Source organism: Triticum aestivum, chromosome 6D (genome assembly GCF_018294505.1).
Source record: "Triticum aestivum cultivar Chinese Spring chromosome 6D, IWGSC CS RefSeq v2.1, whole genome shotgun sequence".
In the NCBI taxonomy this organism is placed as follows: Eukaryota; Viridiplantae; Streptophyta; class Magnoliopsida; order Poales; family Poaceae; genus Triticum; species Triticum aestivum.
In genome coordinates, this window is record NC_057811.1 from 485254391 (window position 1) to 485268037 (window position 13647).

The 13647-nt window shown below is 49.3% G+C and overlaps 1 protein-coding gene across 1 annotated transcript; it reads right to left on the reverse strand.

Annotated features, from left to right (window-relative positions):
* Positions 1-3774: 3774 nt before the first annotated feature.
* On the reverse strand, positions 3775-10716 carry LOC123142788 (uncharacterized). Its single transcript, XM_044561540.1, has 4 exons — positions 10019-10716; positions 4749-4845; positions 4505-4671; positions 3775-3964 (listed from the first exon to the last, which is right to left on the reverse strand). The coding sequence occupies exons 1-4, from the start codon at positions 10714-10716 to the stop codon at positions 3775-3777; spliced, it is 1152 nt and encodes a 383-aa protein (XP_044417475.1).
* Positions 10717-13647: the final 2931 nt, after the last annotated feature.

Below are 13647 nucleotides of genomic sequence, written 5' to 3' on the forward strand. Positions count from 1 at the left end.
GCCGACATGTCATCTTGAGATTTTATGAAGTCACCGTAGGAGGAGCCTCGTAGTTGACGGGAACGTCTCCTTTCACTGAACACGCATCGCCGGAATTTTTAAAATAATCCAGGATAAATGCAAGCACCAGGATTTAAATCCCGGTGAACTGGGGATACCACCACTGTCCTCCTAATCATTTAACCACAGGTTGGTTCATAGGATATGCGTCAGGTTGGTTATTCATATGCAACGGAAGTACTAATTGGTTTGTTACGAATTATGTGAAAATGCACATGCACCAAATCCATAAGAAAATGCACGGCGACTTAAAGATACAAACACCCAGTATCCCACATCAGTGTGACACGAGAAGAAGTACACACGAAGAGAGCGTGAACACGGGGCCGTACCATGACCGTGCCATGCGGACTACCGACTCAATGCTGACGCTTGTTCAGGCAAGCATCAGCAGCAGGCCGAAAGCTGTCAGCGTGGTCGGCCCATGCGGGAGGAAGGACGAGGACGAGCCAGCCGCCTTGGCTTTGCATAGGGAGGCCAAATTTCGTGTTTTGACCCTTTTGTGGTATAAAATCGAGATCTGACCCACGTTTGATTTTTTTTTGAGATCTGACCTTTTCGCTACCCTCAGGGAACCTGGCGGTAGGGTCAGACAGGCTACCACCAGGGTCCCTGGCGGTATGGTGTGACGGAGGGCGACGGCGGCCGTTTGCCCGAGCTGATGTGGATAAGTAGCCTACCGCCAGGGTCCTTGGCGGTGGGGTCCTGTGTTTTATGGTTTCCAAGTTTAATTGTTTGCTTCTTTTCAAAAACAATATCACCGGTTCTTTTGTAAATTTGGGCATTACATACACATTAATAAACTTTTAGTGATTGTTTTATGGTATAGGTTTTTACAAGTTTTAGTGACTGTTTTTTTTGTAAAGTTTTATCACATAGTTTCATAGTTTCGCAAAGAAAGCAAAATATGAGCTCACATATTAATAAAGCTTCCACATAGCAAATAGCAAATAGCAAATAGTAAACTTATCCACATAGTTTGACAACCCCAACTAACGCAAGTAGTTTCGCAATAAGCTTTCGCAAAGCCAACAAACGGTGCAACAAGTTCTTAAGACAAGTTTATAGGGCGGGTAAACAACCCCCCCCCCCCCCCCCCCGTATGTTAGGCCTGGATGTGGAGACAGATATGGCAGCGGATCCACCGGTTCAGGCGGAGGCGGAACGCTGGTCGGCATCCGACCGTTCAAGCACTTCCACCTTGCCTTGCCCGTTGGAGTTTTCGCCTCCGCCCTTCCCCAGCTGATGATATCGAATGCCGATGCACTTGGGGCGGCATCTTGGCTCTCTCCTCTGCATTGCTCTCGAAGTAGATCCTCTGGCCCAAATTGCGCAGCTCCCAGTTGGAGTGCTGCTTGGCAGCTTCAATGGTCCCTTTCCGGCGTTCACGGGAGATAGTTGGATCTCCCTCCATCTCTGCAGTCACTCTCTTCAACTCCTTCACACTCTGCGACCAACACTTCACATCGTCGGAGATCCGCTCTGCCCTCTCGTGCCACCGCACTGCCCTCGTCGCCTCTAGGAACTCGTCTGAAAAAGCTCCCACCGGCTGCAGAAGCTCGGGGAAGGACTCGTACACGTACGGAAGTGGCAAGGTGGACGGGTCGTGTTGGAGATGAATTGGCGATGGTTGCGCCATAGTTGCAGACCTAAACATATGGATGCATAACAAAAGTTCATCATTAACTAAATAAAATACATATATCAAGATGGGTCAAATGCAATATCATATCATGTCATATTTACTCCAACCAAATCCAGTACTTGCATCATATAAATTTTGTTTACTCCAATATTCATCATATCATAAATTTTGCTAACAAAAAAATTGAGAAGTTGATGGTTCAACTTTTGTCAAAAAAAAAATCTAAACCTAAACCTAGGGTTCATCAACTAGGGAGGGTTCCTCATGTGGTAAAAAAACTAAACCTAGGGTTCATCAACTAGGTTCATCACGATGCAATCACCTAGGTTCATCATATTAATTAGGGTTCATCATATCAACTAGGGATCCTCATGATTTTGAACATGAACATGAACATGAATGAACCTTTTTTAGGCTAAAAAAAAGCGGATTGATTTGACTCAAACTAATTGGGGGATGGGAGGAGCTTACTTTCCTCTTTCCGGAGCCATCTCGATCCGCAAAATCCATGAATAAACGAAGAAGATCGGAGGGGGGAAGTGGAGGAGATGAGAAAATGGGCGAGAGGAAGAAGAAGGCGGCTGGGTGGGTGGGGATAAGTGGGTGGGGTGGGTTGGGGGCGGCGGCTGGGTTTATAAATGCCCAAACCCTACCGCCAGGGCCGCCAGCGGTAGGGGTAGACAACCTACCGCCATAGGGCGCGACGGTAGGGTCGGAGCATGTGTGCTATGTTTCTATGACCAAAACAGCCAGCGGCTCAGCGGTAGGGTTGCACACCCTACCGCCAGGGGTTTTGGCGGTAGGGGGCCTTCGGCGGTAGGATCCTACCGCCAAAACCCCTGGCGGTAGGGTGTGCAACCCTACCGCTGAGCCGCTGGCTGTTTTGGTCACAGGAGGGGGCGTTGGGGGGAGGCACCCTACCGCCGGGTGTGATGGCGGTAGGCGGTACAGACCTACCGCCTTAGTGTCTGGCAGTAGGGTGGCCCAGAGTGCATTTTTTGCACCTCCTAACTTGTCTTGTCTTCAATTTTTGGCACGCAACAATTAAACACTTGTAAACATGAAGCATATGTATGATATATCAAGAACACATCGAAAAATCCATAAATAAGATAGGTTGGATACATAGCAAATAGACATCCACAAAGGTTTTCACCAAGTTATACATAGGAAATTAACGAAACAGTTTCACGAGCAAATCCATATGGTTCGCGAAGCAAACATGCAAGTTTTTAGTTCAACGACACGGCAGAAACTTCAGTCCTTCCTCCCCCTCTTCGCGGTCCGGTCCTCGTTGTTCTTTGATCGCTTCTCGGCCGCCTTCTTGCGATGAGTAGGACGCGCTTTCTGAAACGGGGATGGACTCTTCCAATCCTTCTTCGGCACATTTCTCTTCTCACGCTGGGTTGTCTGAGTTGGTGGAGGTCCGTCGGGATCATCGTACTCCTCCTCCTCATCGTCCTCTTCCTCATCGTCCTCTTCCTCTTCTTCACCATGTTCTTCTGCTCCCTCTTCCTCGCTTTCTTCTTCATCTTCCTCTTCATCATCATCGTCCTCGCCCTCCTCCTCGTCATCTTGAACCGCCATAGACGATGAGGCGGCCTGGCTCGATGAAGCGAGGCTACACATCGGTGCTGCATGAGCAATCACATCAGCGGAGGAGGTGGCACACCCAAGCAGGCCCACAAGCTTGCGTCATTTTTTGACAAACGTATGCAATGAGAACGAAACAATAAGCACAATATGGATCAACTTCATGATGAGCATAAGAAAATGAACTCCATGTTACCTTCACCGTTCCCCTCAACTTGTTCTCACTAGCTCGAGTCCCGGGGATAGAACTAAGCGCATCAGAGGCATCAAAAATGCTTTTGTTCAGCTCCGAAGACTGCAATGGAATAAAATGAGTCAGTAGCACTAAAGTTGATTTCATCCAAACGTCGGTTGAAAACAGATAAAAATAACTTACCACTCTGTTCATGATGGGTCCGTACTCCCTAAATCCGCCCTATAGCTCTCTAATGCTGTCATTGTAGGCTTCATTCTCGGAGTCGTCGTCGTACAGACTTTCAGCGTCTGCCGTCGTCCACTGTGGCCTTAGGCGCAGACGATGCTTGATGCCATCTTTGCGAGTACTCCTCCCAGTCAATCACTCTTCTCTCCACATCTTTGCGAGTTTTCCACTGGTTCCATTCAGTCTCGTATTTGGCATGTTGCTCTCCCCAATCGGTGATGGACTGATTCTTCCTCCTGCTCAGCCTGCAAAGCACAAGAAAGATTGTAAAACACCATTAGGAAGAATATGAAACATCAAAACGAAAGTTGGTAACAATGAGAACGGGCTGTGGTACTCCCAAGTGCAGGTCGTAGCCACCGGTATCTTTGACGATGTCGACTGGTGGTGTACGTTACGCCTTACCAAATTGCGCGGCAGCGCGCTGTGGCAAGTGGTACTCGACTACCTCCGTGTCCCCAGAGCAGTCTGGAAACACTACCTCCGTGTGAAGATAGCACGGGTAGGCCCTGGCGTACTGCTCCACCACCCGGGGTTCGGCCCCTTCCGGGCACTTGCTCCGGTACTTTAGGAGCCAGGGCAACGGGACACTGGAAGTCCGGTTCTTCTTATCTGGAGGGCAGTCGCCGATGAGGGCGACAACCCCGTCGTGCCAGTTCTTCCTCTCCACTCATCCTGTCAAAGCATGACCCTCGAGCGGTAGGCCCGTAATCATCCCCCAATCCTCGAGTGTAACCGTCATCTCCCCACATGGAAGATGGAAGCTGTGCGTCTCTGGCCACCACCGATCGATCAAAGCCGTGAGAGCTGAGTGAACGAGCGTCGGCGGCTTGCGCTTGAACTGCAGGACGAAACCCAGCAGTCGGGCTCTCCTGTAGAACGACGCGTACCGCTCGTCGTACTCCATCTTCACGGTCGTCCCGTGACCCCTCATCCGCAGTGGCGGGAGCATCTGTCGAAATGAAGATCCAAATAATTAGTAACTTTTTTTCATCGATTTGAAATATTTGTTTTAAGAAAGTTACTTACCACTCTGTTCTCAATAAAACGGGCACGATGGACCTTGTCGGACGTAGGGTCAAGCATAGTATACTTGATGCCAATGTCATCCGCAAGAGGTGGCCTCCTAAAAAATTGCATAAACATAAGCATAAGCATAACAAAGGCTCATCAAGGTTCAAATGCATCATATCACATATTTCTCCAACAACATCCAACATGCATCATCTCATATTTTCTTAAAAAACAAAAAACATGAACTAGGGTTCATCTTGAGGGGTTCACCATTTTTACCCCGACAAAATCCAGTATTTGCATCATCTAACATACACTACATGCAACAAATATCTCCAATATTCATCATATAATAAATTTTTTGATAACAAAAAAATATGAACTAGGTTCATCTTGAGGATTCATACACTACATATAAAAAATATCTCCAATATTCATATCCAATACTCATCATACACTACATCCAATTCTTGCATCATAGCATAGGAACATGCATCATCTATCACAACAAATGCCTCCAACATGCATCATATAAAAAAACATTCAAATCAAATATGAACTAGGGTTCATCTTAACACAACCATATCAACTAGTGAATAGATTTCATATCTAACACAATATAACATCTAGAATCAACCTAAATCAATCCTAGGGTTAAAAATATATTCAATCTAGTTCAAAAAAGGAGTGATTTGAATCGAATAATGCGACGAATCGAAAGGTGTTTGATTAAAACTAATTGGAGGGATCGAAAGAGCTTACTTTTCTCTCTTCGGGACCATCTCGATCCGCAAAATCCGTGAAGAAACGAATAAGATCGAGGGGGGGGGGGGGAGTGGAGGGGATGAGAGAAGGCGAGTTGGAGGAACTGCTCTGTTCTTCATCGTGGGGGGGGGGGGGGGGGGCTGGGTGGGGGGAGAAGGGGGGGCTGGGTGGGGTGGGGGGAAGTGGGTGGGGCCGGCCGGCCCGCGGTTTATATATGTCCGCACCCTACCTCCAGAGACCTCGGCGGTAGGTTCAGACATCCTACCGCCAGGAGGAGCGGCGGTAGGGTGTGACGGAGGGGCACGGAGGCCATTATCGCTGCTGACATGGATAAGTTTGCTACTGCCGCAGGCGCTGGTGGTAGGCTATAGGATTCTACCGCCGGGCCTCGTGGCTGTAGCAGAAAGGGTCAAATCACGAAAAAAATTAATATGAGGGTCAGATCTTGATTTTATATCACAAAAGGATCAAAACACAAAATTTTGCGCATAAGGACGAGAATACAAGGGCCAGGGTGAGGCACAAGGTGACGGAGAGGGAGTAGTACACCCGGGCCTCCATGGCCGCCTCAAGATGCCTGCCTAAGCTACCTTCTTCATCTTTTTTTATAGACCAAGTGTCGATCGTTCGGCAGCGACTGAATGAGTGGCCAGTGTTAGGTTCAGTCACAACCATACGTGTACGTCCTCTGAAACTTGTAGGGCAGTATAAAATTAAATACGTCCACGACAATCACGCTGATAGCTCTAGCCATGGGCACGTAAGTACGCTGGTCCTCCGTTACTACTGGTCCATCGCATCTCACGTCTGCTGGCACAAGGGGAAACAAACACTCCTTAGGCTAGTTATATAGTGCGAGTAACTTAACTAGTAACATATCGCACTTTAAAAAAAATTTACTTATGTGAAAAGTAGTTAATGAGAGGTGGTAATATAATAATATGTTACTGTAACATAGCGCTTTTCAAGACAGGATGAGTCTGCAAATTAAAAAATAAAGCCGTCTATGATATTACTATTATGTTACTTTGCATTATGAAGGTAGTAACTTAAACTAGTGTCATACATATAACACTAGTCTAAGTTACTCCCCACTATGACAAGCCTTATCAATCTCATTAGTACCATGTCTTAAATAGTGCACTAAATGACGTAAATGATGATGATTCAACTAACGCTCCCTGGTCCTCCAATCCATTACTACCGGTCGATCGGGAGTCAGATCATCGCATTGAGTGACCGGCCCGTTGCTAGATGGAATTATTTGATCACCCCTGGGAAGCTGCAGTGGCGGAGCTGGACAGGAAATGCTGGATGGGCAAAATGCAAAAGCAACAATTTCTGAGGGGTCCAAAAAGCATACTTTGCCTAATTAAGCACAACCAAAAGAATTTTCTTCAGAGATTTTACGAAGGTTGGGGGGCATGGCCGTCCAGCAGATCAACATGTAGCTCTGCCAGTGTGCAGTTGTAACAGAAATAATAGTAATCGTAATCAGTTAATCAACAGGTTTCAGAGTGGTTGACTCGTTTCAAAGCGTCACTGACCGGTAAGAGCTCTGCTACACCTAAAGACTTCGCAGATTTGAATTAATGATTAACAGGGGCGTGGGCCCACCCTGAAAATCAGGGGGGAGGGGGGGAGGGGCAGAGAGTTTGATTAGTGGGAAGGAAAGTTTCGTAGGCTTATGTAGATGGCTTCGTAGGTGTAGCATTTTTTGACTGATTGCTGGCATGGACCCCGGGAGTGTCCTTGTCATGTGGTTCACCGCCTGCAAATGATGTACACCTACCGTTAAAATGATGTACTTTTGTCGACAAAATCATTTAAAACAGTAAGGTGAGTATCGTTGTCATGCTTGACAAGTCTGAGCCTGCACCGTTACCCTTGTTTGTTATGCCCGTAAACCGGGGCACACTAGACTGAAAAGGATGTGCACCAGTTTCACGTACACTTTATTCCTATGAGCACCTCCAAAAGATTGAACCGGTATGTTATCTTAAGATTTTATGAAGTCACCGTAGACGCCTCGTAGTCGACATGAATATCTCCTCCCACTGTACACACATCGCCGGAAATCCTGAAATAAATTTAAGATAAATGCGAGCAACGGGATTTGAACCCTGGTAGGCTGGGGATACCACTGTCCTACTAACCATTCAATCACATGTTGGTTCACAGGATCTCCGTTAGGTTGGTTATTCATTTGTGACAAAAATATTAATTGGTCTATTACAAATTATGTGAAAATGCAGATGCACCAAATCCAGAAGAAAATGCAATGCGGTTGAAAATACAAAGACCCAGTATCCCACATCACTTTGACAGGAGAAGAAGTACACACGCAGAGTTCATATTTTCACATAATTTGAGCGTGAGCATGGGGCCGTACCATGACCGTGCAATGCGGACTACCGACTCGATGTTGACGCCTATCCAGGCAAGCATCAACAGCGGACCGAAAGCCATCAGCGAGGTCGGCCAAGGCGGGAGGAAGGACGAGCCCGCCGCGTTGCACTTGCACAGGGATAAGAATACAAGGGACAGGATCAGGCACAAGATGATGGAGAGGGAGTAGTACACCCAGTCCTCAATGCCTCCCTCAAGATGCCTAAGGGCATCTCCAACAGTTTGTTTGTTAGCTTGCTGATAAAATATGTCATGTCATCAATCAACACCTCAACATACTACTACTTTAAAATGTTGTGTCTAGTTTGCCCAATAAAAAATGAGATAATAAATAAGGGGCTCTCTCATTCTACATTTAAGCTTGTATAAGAGGTGTTGGTTCATGTACATACAACCTTACTCTCTTTCCTTATTTATTATACAATATATTATAAAATATTATATGTAACAAAATGTATCAACAACTCTTACAATTATTAAAGATGCCCTAAGCTAGCTACCTTCTTCAAGTGTCTTTATAGTGTCGATCGATCGGCACCGAGTGAATGAGTGGCCAGTGGCTTGCAGGTTCAGTCACCAACACACACGTGTACGTCCTCTGAAACTTGGCAGTCTAAAAGTATTTAAATATGGCCATGACAATCACGCTGATAGCTCTAGCCATGGCCATGGGTACGTAAACGATGATTCAGCCAACGTTGGTCCTCCATTACTACTGGTCGACCGGTAGTCAGATCATCACATCTCACGTCTGCTTTATATGTACTCCTTTCGTTTCTAAGAGCAACTCCAACGGGTCGACTTAAAAGGGACGGCGCATTTGTTCGTTTTTTGTTCGTTTGGATCGGCCGCCCGCTCGGTGTCCGTCCTGTTTTGCATTTAGGTTGGCCGCCCGCCCAACGCGCCGACCCATTTTCATGTCCGCACTCAATTTTTAAAAAAGGCACGCGGTCATAGATCATGCCAGCGGCCATGTCTTATGCCGACACCATGCCAACGCCGGCATATATTGCCGGCTTCAAAAAATATCACCACACAGTTCGCGCTGGCGCACTCGCCAGCGGCCGGCACACATGCCAACACACAAAAAGGGGTGGGACTTGAGTTTGACCACGCCATCGCGGCCCCGTGGTCATGCCATCACACAAGCCAGCATACAAAAAAGGAAGGCGCTCGCGGCCACGGGATCACTCGTCGGTGAACTTGAGCATGTCGGCCTGCATCTTCTCGAACCACGTCCTCTTCCTTGCTGACACGGTGTTGAGATCCACCTTCATGATCTCCACCCCGGTCATCATGCTCGCGAGAGCCACTTCTTTCGCCTTGGTCTTGGCGTTGGCGGCCTCGATCTCTAGCATCTTGGCTTGCTTCTCAGCCTCCAGCTCAAACATCTTGGCTTGCTTCTCCGCGTCCATCTCAAGCCTCCTCTCTTGGATCTCCATGAAGGCGTTCATTTGCTCTTCTTTGAAACGCCGGCGCTCCTCCTCCCTTGAGTCCCTCTTGTTCATCATGCCCTCCACGCTTGCGATCAAGGCGTTCGATGCCGCATCCCGCTTGTCCTCCTTCTTGGAGTTGGTCTTCCCCCGCGGCCGTGCCGGCTCGCCGTCCCCAACCTCCTCCACGGCTTGCTTCCCCCTACGCGACTTGAGGGCGGCATATTGCGCCTTGAACTTCTCCTCGTCCTTGATGATCCGAAAGCAAGGGGAGAGGTTGAAGCACTTGCCATTGTGTTGGATCTTGAATGCCTCCAAACCTTGAAATGCCTACAAATGTTTCCATCCAAGCATTTTTGCAAATGGTATGCAAATGAATACGCAAGCATGAACTTGATGACACAAAAGAGGGCGGCTTGCAAGCATACCATGTCTTGCATGCCGATGCCGCTCACAGGGCAGGCCTTGACGCTCTCAAGAGTGGCACAAAACTTGTTACGCTCTTGTTGGATCACCCTCCATCGCTTCAAAATGGACACCCACCCGCGCGTGCTCACAATTTGATAAGCCGGGAACTTCTTGCGCTCATGAAACTCCCGGTGGACACGAATCCAAAAGGTTGTATGATTTTGTTCGGCGCCCATCTTGTTGGGGTCTTGTCCAATGTCTCGCCAACACTCGCAAAGAAGCTTGTCCTCGGCCGTCGTGTATGCCTTCATGCGCTTGCTCTTGCGCTTCGGCTTCGGACCAGCGGCTTGGTTGGCGAGCTCGTCCTCGAACAAAGGCTCCACTTCGATGTCGCACTCGTCCTCTTCCTCTTGCCCGTAGTCGTCCGGAAACTCATGGTCAAGTGGGAAGCCGTCCAGGTCCATGCCGACCTGATCACGCATGAAGGCCGCCTGATCGGGATCATAGCCAGTGGCCGACGTGAACGCGCCGCGTCCGTCCTGGCTTTGTGTCTCTTCGGGATCGTAGCCAGTGGCCGGCGCACCACCCTCGAAGATGAGGTTCTGCATGTAGTCCTCGTCGCCGGCGGCCGGCATTCCCTCAAACAAGTTGCGGGCGTCCGGGAGCATGCCGGCCGGCATCTGCCGCGCGCGTTTCCTCGCGCCTCTGGATGACGAGCGACCGGCCACTGGTGTGGCGTTGAGGTCGGTGGGCGCGGGCATGGAAGGCTCCACCACGCTCACGTCGAGCGAGCACTCCCCGGAGAGGCGGGAGGCCTGCGGGTACACGTGGAAGCCGGGCAACAGGGTACAAGCCGACACGCGGGGCGAGTCGGGCAGCACCATCTGAGGGAACGCCGATGAGCCGGTGTTGGCCGCGGCGACGGCGGCGTTGACGAGGCCGTGTTGTCTAGAATTTAACCCTAGCATGTAGAGTGCCTCCCTCGTTGCCGCCGCGACGCGAGCGTTGGTGACCTCCTGCTGCGCGGCGGCGGCAGCCGCGACGGCTTCATCCCTCGCGTCCGTGGCGTGCCTCCGGCCCTTCCTCTTGGCCGACTCCCTTGCCCGCTGTTCGGGCGTCAGCGCCTTCTTTTGCTTGGGCGCGGCGGCGCGCGGTCTTGTGCGGGGCACGAGGCTTGCCTTTGCCGGAGGGGGTGGTCATCATACCGGACGAGGCGAGGGAGGTGAGGCCGGCGGTGGCGTCGAGGTCGAGGTCGTCGTCCATGGCGGGTGTGAGGCGGGAGCGCGCGGGGGTGGGAAGGTTTTTGGGGGAAATGGTGGTGGCTGCCACCGACCGGCGGGCCCGGGGAGAGGAGTAGGCGCGCGCGTCCGTCTCGTGTCCGCGCCGACGCAAATCCGGCTCAAATTGAACCGGGAATGGGTCGCCATGCGGACGCCAAGCAGACGCGCGTCCGTTTGAGTCGGCGTGTTGGGCCGTCTTTTGTGTCCGTGCCGACCCAAACGGACGCCAGCGGACGAAATGGGTGGCCCCATTAGTTACTCTAAGTTTAAGTTTTTTAGAGATTTCAATACAAACTAATATGAAGCAAAATGAGTGAATATACACTTTAGAATGCACCTACATATATCCATGCGCAGTCTATTAATATCTCTAAAAGCACTCATATTTAGAAACAAGGGAGCAATCGACATATACACAGCACAAGGAAAAACAAACACTCTTGTCCAAGTTATTTGTTTGGCATGACCCCGCAGCTAAGCCAGCACAAGGGGAAACTACGCATGTTCGCCTGGCCTGATCATAAGATGTTTAAAATTTCTTGTAGGCAGGCATAAGCTATGGTTCATATAACCACTACATACTTTTTTTTCGAGAAAACTTCTAATCTATTTATCAACTGTTAAGGTAGTACAAAAAACTTTTTTTGAGAAAACTTCCGATTATTCATCAACTGTCAAGGTAGTACAAAGAACACTAGAAGTAAAATTTACATCCAGGGTTTGTAGACCATCTAGCGACGACTACAAGCACTGGAGCGAGCCGAAGGCGCGCCGCCGTCGGCACCCCTCCCTCATCGGAGCCGGGCAAACATTGTTGTAGTAGACAGTCGGGAAGTCGTCGTGCTAAGCCACCATAGGACCAGCGCACCAGAACAGCAACCGCCGCCGATAAAGAGAAGCATAGACCAGAAGGATCCAACCTGCAGACACACACACGTAGACGAACGAAGACCGAATCCAGTCGAAGACAAACACTAGCCGGATTCCACGAGATCCGTCGGAGACAAACCTCCACACGCCTTCCGATGATACTTGAAACATCACCGGGATGGAGGCTAGGCGGGGAGGATCTTATTCCATCTTCTAAAAGCCGCCGCTGCGTTGTCTTTTTAAGCATGGCACAAACCCTAACAAAACTCAAAAGAACATCTAACAACGGAGCCCTCCAGCCGGCAAGGGCCGGGATCCACCGTGCCTCCATGGTCCAAGGACCATAGAAGATGAGGCGGACCGGCAGCACCGGCGAGAGGCAAGCAAACCCTAGATGGGAGTTTCACACGTGGGCAGGAGCGAAGGGTTTACTAGACTAAACCGGTGACCACTACATAATTTAATTATGTAGGATGTCGATTTAGCGATAAATCGCGAGTGGACATGTAGCTACGCGTGGTCGGTATCTACACCGTATGTTACCACGCGATTCGTGCATCTACAATTAATACTTATGGATGGTATAGGGTTTCCATCTTTTGGTATAGCGCTCGTATTTGTAACTGACATCGACAGGAGATGGCCCGCAAGTCAGGTCGAGCATTGAAGTGAGGCGCGTGTCAATTGCATCCAGTCCCAACGGTAGCTGCACCACGTGGACGCTTCACACGGTCTTTTGACACTCCGTGCTTGCTTCTTGCTGCCGCCCAACCTTCTTCTCACTGCTCCTTCTCCATTTCTTTGAGTCTCGTCGCCGCTCACCACCATGTGTACAACCAGGTGCCGCCGCTCCCTCTCATCCATGCCCGGAATGCAACACGGGCTACATGATCTAATTTGTATCAGGAACGGAAGAAAACCCACAGAGGCATTTCTATAAGTGCGAACATCATGGAGTAAGTTTTTTAAGATCCTTCCTGTCCATCTTCTCCATGCCTTGCTAAACATTTGTTGTGTGTTCTTCAGTATGGGGATGCAGTTTATATAAGTGCGAGACCAAGTACACACAGTACTTCAGCAGTGGGGACATATCACTTCACATGCATCGGTTTATCGCCATGTATATGAACAGAATCAAGCATGGCTGAAGAGCGTTTTCATCCTGGGCGTCATCAACCTGCTGGTCAAGGCCATGATCTTCATGCGAAAACTCTGAAGCTCCCCTTATGTGTATCCATGCTGCGTACGGAGCAAGCTCGCCTATCAATAATGCATAACGATTGTGTGCATCAAGTTTTACGTAATTAGGCGAACGCTAACCGCGAGATACCATGCAACAATATTGTCCATCCTCACCATTACGTTGCTGCATCCAAGATTCTGCAATAACTTTAGACCTTCGCGCAGTGCCGCCGCTTCTGCCGAAACCACGTCTGCGACATGCAGCAGGTTGGCAGTAGTTGCTGCAATGAAACCTCCGCGGTTGTCCCTGACCACCGCTCCACACCCACCTAAGTGGTCGCTCTCCTGGAAAGAAGCATCGACATTTAGGATCTATTGGCATGAAAGCGCGATCGGCCATTTGTTCAATCTAGATGTATTCTTTGGCTTCCCCAATGCTCGTACGTAGTTTAGAGTTAAAGCATGGATCGCTATTGCCGTTTTAAACAGTGAGGCTAAATCCTCTCCCCGTATGAACTGTCTTCTTTGCCACCACAAATACCAGCAAGTTGCAGCAATCAGTTCCGG